This window comes from Neodiprion fabricii, chromosome 6, assembly GCF_021155785.1.
Source record: "Neodiprion fabricii isolate iyNeoFabr1 chromosome 6, iyNeoFabr1.1, whole genome shotgun sequence".
In the NCBI taxonomy this organism is placed as follows: Eukaryota; Metazoa; Arthropoda; class Insecta; order Hymenoptera; family Diprionidae; genus Neodiprion; species Neodiprion fabricii.
Window position 1 is genome coordinate 30,475,093 of NC_060244.1, and position 15,153 is coordinate 30,490,245.

At 38.6% G+C, this 15,153-nt stretch overlaps 2 protein-coding genes across 12 annotated transcripts in view; one reads left to right on the plus strand and one right to left on the minus strand.

The window, feature by feature from the left end:
• Positions 1 to 10,011, plus strand: part of LOC124185409 (apoptosis-stimulating of p53 protein 1) — a 35,136-nt gene extending 25,125 nt beyond the window's left edge. For 6 of the 7 annotated variants that reach the window (XM_046576162.1, XM_046576158.1, XM_046576155.1 and 3 more), the window contains 5 exons: positions 1,747 to 2,538; positions 2,813 to 2,979; positions 4,443 to 4,642; positions 5,872 to 5,918; positions 6,013 to 10,011. In XM_046576162.1, coding sequence (XP_046432118.1) covers positions 1,747 to 2,538; positions 2,813 to 2,979; positions 4,443 to 4,642; positions 5,872 to 5,907 — 1,195 coding nt within the window. In that variant the 3' untranslated portion in view covers positions 5,908 to 5,918; positions 6,013 to 10,011. The remainder of the gene's footprint in view (positions 1 to 1,746; positions 2,539 to 2,812; positions 2,980 to 4,442; positions 4,643 to 5,871; positions 5,919 to 6,012) is intronic. The other variant, XM_046576157.1, reaches the window with a different exon arrangement.
• Positions 9,411 to 15,043, minus strand: LOC124185410. Of its 5 annotated transcripts, none has more exons than XM_046576165.1 (6): positions 14,837 to 15,043; positions 13,899 to 14,029; positions 12,234 to 12,414; positions 10,871 to 11,342; positions 10,338 to 10,564; positions 9,411 to 10,118 (listed from the first exon to the last, which is right to left on the minus strand). In XM_046576165.1, exons 2-6 carry the CDS (start codon positions 14,008 to 14,010, stop codon positions 10,031 to 10,033), a joined length of 1,080 nt encoding a protein of 359 aa, XP_046432121.1. In that variant the 5' UTR covers positions 14,011 to 14,029; positions 14,837 to 15,043; the 3' UTR covers positions 9,411 to 10,030. The 5 variants fall into 5 exon arrangements, with proteins under 5 accessions (XP_046432121.1, XP_046432120.1, XP_046432119.1 ...); XM_046576164.1 differs by having other exon boundaries at positions 14,805 to 15,043; XM_046576163.1 differs by having other exon boundaries at positions 14,828 to 15,041.
• Positions 15,044 to 15,153: the final 110 nt, after the last annotated feature.

The window sequence follows — 15,153 nt, forward strand, 5'->3', positions numbered from 1 at the left end:
TCAGTGAGAAATTACAACATGATCACCGGGTTAATTATAAATGTTAATTAGTCCGCGATCGATTTGGCGAGACGATCGTGGACTGTCGGGAATAATGCATCTCAGAATAGAATGGTTGGAATGGAGGGGGGCAGCGGGGGGCATTCGTGACACGCACAACAGTCGAGTCCCGGGTTCTATGCTCTCTCTTGTCTCGAATTCGATTACTCTGATTGATAGACAAGTGCGATCGAGTCTTCAGTCTCGTCGTATACGTAAGTCTGCTGTTCAAAGGGTCTCGGGTCCATCGGCGTAAAATTTCCGGTTCGCCTCAGCTTCCGCATTTGATAGTGCGTCGAACGTATACCTCACCCTTACTCTCTCCTCACCTCGACACGTGTCTCTTCTAGTTTCCCACCAGTTTACTGTATAAAAAAGTTGTTTCATGATTCTCATCGTCGCATCGCAGAAAGAATCGTGTGAGTTTCATTTTATGCTTTTATTCTCCGAAAGTCTCAACCCACCAGTCCAGCCCGCCAGAGGAGATGAACCTGTTACAGCTTTCATTAAAAGACTCGTCGTTATAGATTTTACTTACTATATATGCTTTACCTAGTACATGATAATGAAATATAAAATTCACCAAAATGCTTGGTTTACCCTTCGATCAAGTTTGATAATATAAAAACTAAAAATTGCTGTCTCGTCAAATCATATTTAGAATATCGAATGAACTATACATTTTGAATCTCTATGTAGATACCGGTATTCTAGAGTATGTTTTACGAGTTTCAAAATATCCATCTTGAATCTGGCGATAACGAGAGATTGTATATCCTAAAAAAAAAAAAAAAAACCCGTAGAATTTCCGTAATTTTCAACAACAGAATCTATACGCTACGCGTACGCATGTGCGCGTAGTTGCTTCACACCGAAATGTCTCATCTCTCGATCTTATCGAAGCACGCTATAATCGTCTCGAGTAGGCGCTGAATGTGAATTAATTTTGCAATATGATCCCTACAAAGATTTAATACAAGCAAACACTCTGCATTGACGTTAATAACGGAAGGATGCTTCATAACCTGTCTTTGAAGAGCTCGATGGTACGTCCTGCCTGGTCCCCCTCGCCCTCGCACATACACTCGCCGGTCTTTAGTCTTCTGTTTTCAATGTTGCTTTCAAAATTGGTGTATCTGAAGGGACCCATAAATTCATTCATCCATATGTATCTCAGTTTCCTGATTTATTTTTAGTACTGAATTTGGGAAACATTGGCTGAGTAGCTTCATCAAGGGAGAGAAATACTTGTTTTTAAGTTTGCCACGGAAGGGATCGAGTAACATTTGCTTATGTTGTTCATATACATACCTATATCATATTATGGGGATTCGCATAGCCATTCCTTCGATATCAGCGAAGCGTGGAACCTGTCGCTATAAAACCAACGCCAAACTTAGTTTTCAAAGCAATTCTATTATAGAAACTGTGAAATTTTCATCTCGATCGCATTCATCAGTTGAGAATTAAACATTTTTCTTTATTTTATTTGTATTACAGTACTGAAATCTGCATGACAAAAGAGTGCAATAATTCAGGACTTTCACATTATCACCATATATTAGTGGCTAAATTTTCCTCGACATGCATTCTCAGCTGAAACAAACTGTATGTATACGTAATGTATCGTTATGACCCAACTTAGATTTAAGTGCGTGAAAGCATATAAATGAATTATATGATCGAAAGTGTGGTGTATCATCCCAGGGTGGAAACGGACGAAGACATACCTCCAATCCCAACCTCGGAACCCCCTGAATCACCTACGGACGTCCAGAGTCATCAAATAATCAAGGCGCGACCGTTGGCGCTGAAGAAGGCTTCCCTCGCCGACCAACCCAAGCTCAGATACTCAAAGTCAAATGTCCACGTATCTATAAACAGACGTATTGAGATGCCCCCCGCATTCCTTTTTCCTGAAACGGAAATACCTGCGGATCTCATGCAAAGTGATCAGATTGAATTGCCGGAAAACAGTGGGATTAAACGAAGACCCGAGTCCGCGGAAAAAGTGGATCAATTAGAACAGCCGAACAATGAGCGACCGACGGAGGAATGTGACATCGTCGATGCGTTGAACGTCCTGAATGCCGACGAGAGACAACCGTTGCAAGGAGGTGGCGAGAAACTCGCGTCCAAGGGTACCGGTAACAACAACAACGACATGGTCGATCGCGGCAGGACGGACAGTGACCAACATCAAGACTGCTCCAAAGCTGACGTGATAAGGAGGAAAAAGGGTAATCTCAAATCTACGACGGGAAAAGCTAACGTCTCACGCAGGGTATCGTTCGATCCTCTTGCCTTGTTATTGGACGCCAGTCTCGAGGGTGAATTGGAATTAGTGAAGAAGACAGCGAAGGAGGTCGCAAACCCGAGCTCCGCAAATGACGAGGGTATAACCGCTCTCCACAATGCAATATGCGCGGGACATTTGGAGATCGTCAAGTTTCTCGTAGAGTTCGGCTGCGACGTAAACGCGCAAGATAGCGATGGATGGTGAGTTTCTTTTCTCCACTCTACCTACATGCCCTGCAAGTATACGTACGTTATATTCCTCCGGTTTCACCTCTCTAATTGATTTCCATGCGAACATACTGTTATGAAGATATTTTATATTTTCTCGAATTCAAATCGATCATCTCAAAGTCCTTGCCATACAATCATCTTGTGCTCAGAAATGTGCGGCAAAGGCTGACACTTTTTTTCAACAGCCATGCAGTTGTATATTGAATTCGTATAATTGAATCATGTATATTCTGCCGTGTTAAAGGACACCGCTGCATTGCGCAGCCAGCTGCAATAATCTATCGATGGTAAGATTTCTGGTTGAGCACGGAGCATGCATATTTGCTACGACGCTCTCCGACCACGAGACCGCTGCCGAAAAGTGTGAGGAAGATGAAGAGGGTTTTGACGGCTGCTCTGAATACTTATACAGTGAGTGAAATTGCACCTGTTACATTTTGATTATGCTGTACTCAGCATGACATGTAGTATAACATAGTATACAGGTATATTATCAAGCCATGGATATTCTTGAAATAATGATTCCTCAACCTTATAGCTCGCACCGTGTAACACAATAATTTCCCACCCAAATGATGGTAAACGAACAGAAATTGTAGGAATAACATGACTAGATGTGATACTTGCTGCTTGCGAATCAGTGAGCCAGTTTCACGTACATACTCGTATAATGTATCTGAAAACTGATTTAAACATTTTATATGATTGTATAATATCGAGCTCGTATTAGATTACTATCTTCTAAGCACTACTATCATTACCAAGTTAGATTTCACGACCCCACCAAACGATAGATTAGGTAGTGAAATATATTCGGTACATGATTTACGTATCTACGCTGGAATTCAGAATTAATAAATATCTGATTTCGTTGTCATCGCTGTCGTACCATGAGTGGTCGTATTCTGTAAATCTAATATCTTTGTCCAAACTAACGTCAGCGCGAGGAAACTGTCGAATTTTCCACACTCTAATATTTGAATTAGGATATTTTCACCACCCCTCACTAAATTCATTCTAAATTTTACATCAAGGTTAGGTTTCATACCATAAAACTACATTTTACATTAAATGGAAAATAAGAGTGCTGCATCAGAAGCCCCTGTAGCTTTTATTCTATCACGAGTGTCAGCGTAGTTTTCCTTCAAGTTGTTCATATGAAAACTATTGATAATTCATATTTTGCTGCGGCCTCTCTATGTCATTTTTATAGTGATACGACTTTCAAACGAATTTTATACATGTGTGGTCTTAAGATGACGGCAATTCTAGAGCGACCAATTTGACGAGGGGAGCAATACGACAAATTATACATACAGCTCAGTTATCCGTTCACTGATTGCATTAAAATAGAGCAATGAAAGTTCTTCGGACTCGAATTCTAAAAAAATTATCGAATTTCTCAGCTAATCGTGTAAGGCGTGAAATATCCGACAACATTTTCGTCGCATAGACCGTAGAATTCTCTTCGCGACAAAGAGACTGCGTCGGGTCGTACGTGACGTTTTTTTCTATATCCTTGGCGCGAGACTTTACGGTGGATCTTGATATTCTTGATATATTATAATACGCGTCGTGCAATACTTAATCGTATTGTGATCTTCGCATTCTTCACTTTGGGAGTAATTTGCGGCTGCGTAATATGTACATAATTGACCATTTCATTGCGTTCAAAGCAAGTGTAGCTTTGACATTCGTTCCCTGTATCTAGGTCGGAGTCGTTTTTCACAACGAGACTGCAGTTAGCAGGGATATCTGTATGACAGTCGACAGGTTGTATACCGATCCTGGTAAACCGGGAAGTCAGGGAAATTCATTTTGAGATTTCAGTATACACTATAAACATTAATAATTAGCTAAACCTGACGTTCTAGGCGTGCAAGAGAAACTGGGCATAATGAACAACGGACAGGTGTATGCGGTATTCGATTATGATGCGCAGCACAGCGACGAGCTTTCCTTGAAAAATGGCGACTCCCTGGTTGTGGTCAGGAAAGGTGACGACAACGAGCGAGAATGGTGGTGGAGCAAGCTCGCGCACCGCGAGGGATACGTACCACGAAATTTACTCGGGGTAAGTGGGAAATTGACAACATTATACGATTTGCGTACCTACTGTGTGTGCACAATGAAAAGTTAAATGTTGATCTGTCTTTAGGCGGTCAAATTCAGGGTGTTATATTTCATCGCACGACCCCTACGATCTCTCTGGCACGTGTATAGGATGTATTCAAGTATAATAATTGCTCCGAAACAGTTGATCCCAGAATAATACGGGCTGTAGACTCGCAACCTGCGACTACTTAAACTACCCGTAAATTTATGCCCTCCAGCAGCGCGCTATTGAAATTACAACACGTATGATCGTTAGACTTTCATTTATTGTTCCATTTTTGCCACCAGTTTTTATACCTATGTCTGTTTTCACGGGTAGTCGAAAATATACGACATTGGGTGGTCTGACGAGTGCTTCCCGAAAGTATCCTGAGGAATGCAATACCTCGCCTAATGTTTTCTAATGCGTCTCTTTTTGTGACAGTATCGGGTTGCAATTAACGTGTGGTTTCAACCGCTGAAATCGGCGGCACCATATCTTGAGAGCCTGTAAATGGCTCATAAATATGACTATAGAAATATCGTGCAATAAATCGCAGATGATTTTTCTCGGTATACGGTAAATCCCGCGGAAGGCACTCTGTCGTCTATTAAAAAATAACACATTGTATAAAGAAATTGAGTTGTGAAGATTGTGTAAAAAAATCCCACTATACCGGTCATGATTCATGCATTACAATATTACGGTTAAAAATTACTCGTACTCATAAACACTGAATATCTATTACATTCACACGTAAGCACTAGTTTAATAATTTGTCCACTTGATATACGTTCAGTAAACTGCCACATACCTAATTTGTTCCAGAAAAGAATACTTGACGCAAATTAGTCTCCTAAACTTGGCTACATGATAATTAAAAATTCGTGTAATTATTTCAGGCATGGCAGGGAAACCAATTTTATAATTATGATCTGTACCCTACTTTTCGAATGAATACTTTTTAATGACGGTAAATCCTTCACTAGCGTAAACAATACATGTACCCTGCAAATGAAGTATAAGCTAAACAAACCTTTGTAACAGTCCCAAGTATCGCAGTCTGTAAGTCGTGCATGAAGTAGCATCTGTTTGTTCTGGTGCATGTCAGTTATTGAATCATGGCGCCGTGTTTAATTCTCTGAAAGATCATGACAACGAAAAATAATGATATAATTAATGTTCCAACTTTTTTCCTTTAATTCCAGCTCTACGCACGAGTCCAACCGGCGAAGATGGACTAGAAGACTTTCACGTAAGATATTTTTATTATTATACTTGTGTACTTGGTGTCTTCGTCCAGACCTAGTACAATATTAAATTGTTATCTATAATTTGAATCACCTCAGGCTTCAAAATTTAACCGTGGCTGGTCGGAAAGTTCGATGCCGCTAACACGCAAATGAGCGATCCACTTATCCCCGTAGATCTCTCTCTACTACTCACGATCCTACTCACTGACAATGAGCGTTCAGATCACGAGCTGCCACCTGTCTTGTGCGATACAGTTTATCTTTGAGCAGGCCCCTGAAGACCGCTTTACACGGGGTGAGATTCCTACCCACCCTTACGATTTTTTTTTCAACCAAGTATTATTTGTTATAGAGGTTCCACACGAAACATTTACCCTTAATGGACGTACCATGGATATCCATGATGGATATGCTATACCCTTATTAGGCATACATCTCATGCAACTGACAATGAAATGAAGCACATTAGAGCTCTATGAGACATTCAAATGTCCGCTTATTATACGTCTCGTAGAACAGTACTAGACATCCACACACATCTCCATTAGAGATCTTGTGGATTTTGTGGAAAAGAAATTTGGACCTCCAATGGACGTTCTTTCTATCTATTATTCATGAGCAATCTCAATCTTATACGATCTTATAAATCTTAGATCTATTATAGATACGTAGAGTTCCATTAGATAGCCACATAGATCTTCAATGGAAATATAATGGATTTTTTGGGGTAGGAAATTAATACCTTAGTCGACGTTATTTTTATATCATCTACTCTTGTTTACGTATCATAAAAAATATTAAAACATGATCATGTGTACATTTTGTTCGGCCCTAGACAAAAAGTCCAAGGCCTATGCAATATAAAGTAGGCACTTGAGAACAGCTATCATAAATCTGTTAATACCGGACGAAATTCGATGCAAACGAAAGGGTACCATTGCTGGGGATTTGTACAACTTGGCGCTCTCTTTTATGACGAAAGAAGATAGCGACGATTTGTCGCCTGGTGGTTGTCTATGGTACCTCTACTTATGTGCATGGATATTCATAGCATCCAATAGATATCCATCACCGGCTTCAATCTGACCCGTAGATATTGTGGATTTCTGTAGATGTCTATTAGAGATACACCATGGATATGTACCATTTGTGGAGCTATGGATCCTGTATGGACCTCTAATAGATGAGCTGTTCCGTGAGGGGTATAATGAGGTAATACAAAGATATATCAGCGCATAGTCTATAGAGTTGGCTAACAATAAGTGACAACCTCTATTCTCAAATTTATACATTTTCGAGGGAAACGTGTAAGGCGTTAGTAGTGCGACTATATTTAGGCAATTCTTTCGGCCCGGCCGGCGAGGGGGGTTTTCTTATTGTTGTTTAAAAATCCCAATGAAGAAATTATAGCAACTGGTATCGTGATAATCCATACGAATTGGTTCAAATACGACTGGGCTGGTTGGTAGAGCCAGGTCGAGTTATGTATGAGGGATATTGAAAAGGGATCTTAATCGTGTTGATGGAATATTAATTATGTATAGAATTCGATAGGAATTATCACATACATTAGCCGACTAGTACCAATCCCCATTCAGAGAGAAATGTCTCAATTTTTAAATATACGATTAAATCCAATAAAAATTTAAATCGACCTGTATTGTTGTTTTTAATCAGGGCTGAAGGTATTCATTCTTGCGGTTTTAAGCCTAGAATATTGGATTGTTAACCTCCTTTCCCTGTGTAAGGGAGATGTAATTCTGTAATATGTCATGAACGTCATGAATGACCCCGTACACGTAACACCATTAGCCATTACTGAGTCCCAATAGTAAATTCCTGTAGTTTCAGCCAACTGTCAGGCGATCGCCTCCAAAACATAAATTTACAGTTAGATGGCCGACGGTAGCAGCAAACTACTAATCTCTGCTTGTTCAGATTTAATCATGATTTTTTCCTGACAAAAATTCATTCAGCCAGCCTCGTCATGAGATGGGCATCCTCCTCCTAACTGCGCTACCCCCACCCCCACCACAGTACATGATTGGGATTTTAAAAACTCTTACGTTCTGTCCACTTGTCCATAGAATGAATAGCTAGGTACGGTCGGTCATGTAAAAATTTTTACTTACGAGTATAACAACTTAGAGATTTGCTTCAACTAAATATTTCAGTTTAGTCGAAGTCAAATATTGGTTTCCTAAAAATTTCTTTGGGGTTTTCCCTCTGAAATTTTCAATATCCAACGTTCTTCGAATTGGACGCATATCCCGTTGACTGAAGATGTATAAAGACTGCCAGCCTTACGGCCTTTAGCATGCCAGTGATGAAGGTGCATTGGAAAGAAAATTGCAGTATTCTGCTATGTCAATTCGATTTTACATTGGAATCCCATAGGACGGGCTGGTAAGTGCATGGTGGTACAATTGCTCCCAAACCCACCCAGACCCGATCAACCATTACGAAAAATAATCCAGGGTGAACAATTTTTGTGTATCTTCAGTCAACGCATTACCTGGCAACTGTATGCTTTGGGCTTGACAATCTATTATTACATAGTTTGTACATAAATGGTGTTAAATAGGCCACAAGAATCTCTGGAGGTAAGGTTCCCTATCCATAAAGTTGGAACCAAATAACATGAGCACTACCTACTGATAACATAGATTCTGAGTAGGCAGTAGAAAAAGGTTACAACAAAATGAAGGCACCTTCTGCTTTCAGCTTTACGAATAGGGCACTCCACTCCGATGTTATTATAATTATAGTTATTGTTATTATACAAAGAAACTGCTTAAGCCTTCTAGCATAAGCAAATAGACCATCCTATTATATTGTTACAATATTATAATCACACGGTTATCAAAAGCTGAAAAAAAAGAATACCTACGGTTTGTTAGCAAATAAAACATGTGCCTTCAAAAGTAACAATTAATACGTTAATTCAAAGAATAGTGAATTGTATTATCAGAAATAAACTGTTTCTAATAATATTTGATGACATGGGATTTAATTTCCTGTATGAGTTAGAGCACCTAATATTACAACTCATACATAGATTTCCCGAACTGCCAATCTTTACTCACACATGTTCTTTCAGAACATTCAAAATGTAGCAACGGCAGGGAGCGCATGCTTGGATTATCCAATAGAAGCCATGCGGAAAACTCAAGGCTAAGAAATTTACAAGGAAATAAGCAAGAGATTATGAATATATGTAACCCTGTGTTATGTATCTCAGACGAAAAAAAATTTTCTTAAATTTAATTCAAGGTTTGTACCATGTGAATGTCGAATAGAAGTTTGTACATTCGTGTAAAATCGACACTCGTTTGTACAGAATGTCAGTCTAAACAAATCAAGAAACTTACTTATTAACAATTGATTTCAACAACTTTATAAAATCTATTAGATATTGACAAATTTTTGCAACTGTTTATGCCATGTACCTAAAAATAAGGTTGGGGGGAAAAATGTATTCAGAACACAGTACGTTATTCTAGTCAATATTTATTGAATGATTCACAGCTTAAAAAAAATTGAATAATGGTTCTGTCCGGAATAATCTGTAATCACAGGCCTGTCGGACGTGCTTATTGATCTACTACTTGGTCGAGTAAAAATAAATAGCAGTATACTCCTCACATTACGAACTAAACTGGTGCTCGCTGTTACGTGAGTACGTCAATTTTAGGATAATTTAAAATAATCTTATGAATCATATCATAGTAAAGTTGACCCGCTAGTGGCATTGGGCAACCAATGACGATGCTTCAAATAAAACATGACATTTTACGCGCAAATAGTATAAAAATGTTTAGTTGCGTAAACCGTTAAAAGCCACGGAAAATTTGTCAACAACAATCATATAAGGCACAACATGGATTTGGGGAAACCAACCAATCTGCAAAACTTATGTAAGATACAAAAGTTTTGTAGTACGTAATGGATTCATAAAAACTAGCCAATAAGTCAAAGGTTATAAGAATACAGTGATAATTGATAGGTCATCTGGAAAATTCACTCGTGTGTTTGAATCTCAGCGAGAATCCCACGGTGTACATGTCTGAATTGTCACGATACTGTTTTCTTTTAGCAAAAACAAGTCATTAAGTCATTTTTCTGCATTGGAGAGAACCTTGTCTTTAGCCACTTGAAGGCAGAGTCGTAGATCTTCACAGTCTGTCGACATTCTTTCGAGTCTGAAAATGATACAAAAGTTCATCCAATGGACATGTGTGTATCATACTAAAAGTAATTGTTGTCAACATAAAATTTTCGACAAAGTATTTACAATTGAATAACGTTATAGTTAGTAGTTGAAATTTATCTAAAACTAACAATAACATAAACAAAACAACTCAATACCATGTGTCGAAAATTCGTTAAATATCGCATTTGAAAATAAATTGCCAACTTACTGGTTCACGTAAATTTCCAACCTCTGGGGTTGAAACTTCCCTCGCTGCAAGGCTGCAGCACAAAAGCACGCTAAAGCTTTGAAGCAGCTTCGGCTGACGTTTTTCAATCCATTATGTTCCCAATTAGGAATTTCTTTAGATATAGCCCAAGCAGAAAATGTATATTCCATTACAGAGATCCAGTGCTGAGACTCGACGAGGAGCTTACCCTGATTTACCAGGGCTGCCTAGATCCATTCGGTAACGAAAATTTATTCACAGCATCAAGATAATCAAAATGGAAGCGTAAATTACAGTAACTATCCTTTCGATAGAGTGAACAGCTATAAAAAGAATAACCTACGCTACATGCGTAGTTCATCATGCAATTTCATCAGTACTATGGTTCTTTCATGGAACACGGTACATAAATTGCCATACAAAGGATGAAAAGACCGGAGATTAATATCCGTCCGAGGAATTTCAAATTTATATTGCAATATTCAAACTGAATGGGAAACTTTAAATGGTCAAGTATTGGTGTGATTTCATACCTGATACGCATCGAGATGAACCGTGACATCACTGTAGTTCATCACATCTATGGTCGATGATAAACTTGCATGAATATTTGTTCTCAGACTTTTCAGTCTCTCTTCTAAAGGTTTGATATCTACCACTGGGATTTGTTTTAAAATCACTTCTCGCAGAGGTCCGTCAGATGATAATGATCCACCTTCTTGCATTGATATAAGATTCATTATGATTTTCACTAATTGTTCATTACTGAGTCCCTTCAACAGGTCATTGACCAAGGTAGTAACATGACGTCTGTTGCGAATCTCATATTCCAATATTGTCGGTGCAACATTACAAGATTCAGTGGGAACCTTCATTTGTTTTTCAGGGGTGTTGAGTTGCTGCTCATTGCTATCGCCCAGCATGAGTCTTTTTCTTGGTGTACTCCTCAGCATAATATTAGACTTAGTCGGACTTTTCACAGGGGTGCGATCTCTGGAGCTCAAGCTGTTCAAGGAATATGATACAAGCAAAGAATATTTGTGGGTCAAAGAAATAATAAGATAAGTTTGATTAGTTTGTTATACGAAATAATCCACAGAATTGGAAATTGATGAAAAATATGAACATTGTACCTGTCAGTGCTGGAATTTAAGATTTTCCTGTAACCACGGTTATTTTTGTCATAGTTGAATGCCTACATTATATTATTTATTTAAAACTAAACAGTAATCAATATTTTTTTATGCAATTTGGAATTACTCCTAAAGTAAATACAGTGCACTCTATCAATGGGGCTGCTTCTTCGCTTTCGCACTCGGTTGCTGTCCCCCACTTCTCGGCCCAAGTTTGTCTTTGACGCACAACTCTGTCAATAGGGCCGTGCAGCTAATGCAATGATTCTGTCATTTCTTTGACCACATAAACAAACTTATTTCCAATGAAACATAAACCCTTCATGTAAAACGTTTATATGAATAATTACACATAAAAAAATCAGATATGTTAATAGAATATTAACATACAAATATTTTTTCAGGCTAAAATAAAATGAAATAGGAGTCTGACCCATGTAAACAATGTATCCGCGCGTGCATGAGAGGCTGGCCCTAATGAGAGTGTTTGTGACTTTTTCGTGACGGGACGCTTGCGTGAGGTAACTGGTTCTTTACTATTCACAAAAAAAAGTTAACTACCTGGTAATGAAAAGGTAAGGTTTCAGGCACCTCACATTTGGTGCTGATTTCTAGAATTTTCTTGTCATCAGATGCCTTGGAGAGAAGTGGTCGCCATACGATATATACCAGTTGTTCAAAAAATAAAAATTTACTATGCACAAACAACTGGATAAAAAGTACCTATATGTGCATAATGCACATTAACCAGCCACAGACTCACCTGAAAAGGCTGTCTCGCTTTCGCGCATCAACATCAGGAGACCAAACTATAGTTTTCCTACGCCGACCACGTTTTTGTATAACAAGTTCATCTGGGCTAGGTGCTGGACTCCAAGAGTCCAATCCAGGTCTACTGTTAGCAAGATTATCTACAGCGTTCGCATCCAAGGTGATAACTTCACCTGAAATGAGCACAAATATTAAGTATACAGTAATGATATTAAATAATGGAGAGTAAACTGAATTTTCATTAGTGGGGCGGTCGCAATGTATTGCCACATTAATGAATAAATTTTGTTTAAGACATTGAATGTTTACAATAGTTCAGGTGATGCTATATTCAAGTAACTCAGATGACAAAATGTATGCACATTGAGTATACAATGCATTCGCGATGTGAGGAAAAGTAGTCACGACATACGTGCAGTATGTGACACATGTTACACAAGAATGATAACACTCGTTCTCAGTGAACAGAGGCGATAATTACTATTCAAAATAATAAGACATAAATGTTATGAGACTGCTTAAAAAAATTGATGGAATATGAAAGACCGTGATATATCATTAACATGCCTGTACATTTATGGCTACCTCATAGGAGAGTAAAAACACATTTTGTGAGTGACCACAAGTGTGCTTGTGCTTGAATATGAAATAAAATAGTAAATGATTTCACAAATTCAAATAGCTGGGGCTCAAGTCTATAATGGTGTTCGCCATTGGTCATGAGCATGCCAATATTTCTTGCATGCCTGCTGACTAACTGTGGACCCGATTTTAGACTCATAATTTGAGCAAGTATGTATAATATTACCCCTTTTGCCACACGCTGCATTCAGCTCGCGATTGCAAAGTACCATCACAGGACACTCGCGCATATGACATCACAGTATATATCCTTACGTAGGCAATACGTTTTCTGCCAGGTTGCGGCGGCAATAAGAACACTTTTTTGGCATAGTGACTTTACGCCCACAAAATATAAACGTTTTCCTGTACATGACGCCTACTGGGATTTAAAATATCCAACTCTACACCGGCGAACACAAACGTTTTTCCATACATACACCTACTATGACAAGGAATATTTTTCGCATCTCAGAGATACGACTTTAAAACCCTCGTATGATCGCCCAACACTCGGAGCATAAAGTTGTAGTTTATGCCCTTGATAAGAAAAATTTTATTTTATTTTATTTGGACAGCGTAATAATCGGGACATGACTGTGCTATATATCACACAATTGTTATCTGGGAAAAGTTACCTTCATTTCAAGTTTTCGGATTATTCCTAAAGAATCAGAACTAAAGAATAAATACAATTTCTTATTACCAATTTACAATTTGTATAGGTATAGTAAAATGCTGCTTGTTATTAATACTGATTAGAATCTGCAAACACGTGCTTTTTCTCACTACTTTACTGACAGAGTATGGAAGTTCATACGAACATTTATCGATTTTTCTGGCAAGTACCAGGTACATTAGTCATTAATTATTTAATACCAGAAGGAAAAACCATTTTATTTCTCCATTCAAGCATAATCTGAAAACTCACATTGGGCCATTTAAGTGATTCAACAGATATAGTATAGCATCCCTTAAGAGTCAATCGAAATTTTTTTACGTGCAAATAGGTCACCGGGATAAGCATTTTAATTACCTGGTGAGACAGCAAGCCCTGCCATATCAGGTATTACCGCCAATGCTTGCCGTGCAGACCGCCTACGAACACCATCTGGTCGTCGGAGAAAATCTCTATTTGGTGTGTTCATTGTGCTCTCGGCAATTCAACTGAAGTCAGTAAGATTAAAAATACAATTTTACTTAGCACTGAAATGAATATTGAAATTACAGTTATTTGACTATAAGATCGAACTGTGCTAAATTTTATTGCTTGCTGCCTCCAAGCATCATTGAATGGGAAATTGAGTCAGTCATGCAGAGTCGATCATTCCTTACTGCCACAGCGATCCACATGTGCCGATAAAAATGCTTGGTTGGACATGAAAATTTCATAAGTGGCTATCTTTCAGACTAGGCATGTAGTTTCTCACTCTACTCGCATGCTATCAGAACACGCTTAGGCAAGGAACCTGCTTAATCCGGCTGTTGAGTCAAGAATGTAAACTTGACTCACATGGATAGAATACTCACTGTTGGCAGTAAGGTACTATTGACTTGATACGTAAATTAGAATATTTTATATTGTGACAAAATATATTCTCTGTATGCTAGATGTGCGAATGCTAATGATATTCACTTGTTATATTTACACGCACTAGCTCTTTCCAATTTTTTCGTAGACTGAAAATATTAAAATGCAAATCTTGATATAGATATCGTAGCACAAATTGTATTACAAATAGATTACCAAGGAATTGAGCATTGCCTGCAGCGGGAATAAATATCTCAAAGCATGAATAGAAAGTTAAAAATATTGATAGGTAGGAAAGTGACATCAGCCCTAGCTAAATGTGTAGGACAGCGGACACAAGAGATTAATCTCCATCTCTTTCCTTTTTGCCCAAATTTGTATTGGCTATCGGGATCTGAGTAGATTAATTACGGTTGTTTATGTGAAATAAATACCCTCGATACCCCACAGTCACACCGTATTCTCAGTAAAATGACGGTATAATCGAACGGTCAAAACACAACAGGCACACTGACACAATGCAATGGCCGGAATTACAGAGCAAAGGTTATGGCGCGAAGTTTATGCATTTCGCGCGGATTCCGTATGTTTACAGCATTAAACGGTAAGGCTGGATTCACATAGGCGAGGGTGGCCGAGGGGTAACCAACCAAAATGCTTAAAATATATTTTCCCCCAGAATTCAACCATTTTGATTGGTTACCGCCCAACCGCGCTTCGCGCGATTGCGCCCATGTAGACCTACCCTAAGTTTATGGGT

What these genes read in the sequence shown, in the direction of transcription:
- LOC124185410 (XM_046576165.1), bottom strand. Translation starts at nt 14,010, where the DNA reads ATGAACACACCAAATAGAGATTTTCTCCGACGACCAGATGGTGTTCGT. An exon ending in AGGGCTTGCTGTCTCACCAG is followed by an intron (nt 12,415 to 13,898) that starts GTAATTAAAATG and finishes TGCTCATTTCAG; the next exon opens with GTGAAGTTATCACCTTGGAT. An exon ending in TTCATCTCGATGCGTATCAG is followed by an intron (nt 10,565 to 10,870) that starts GTATGAAATCAC and finishes GAATGGATCTAG; the next exon opens with GCAGCCCTGGTAAATCAGGG.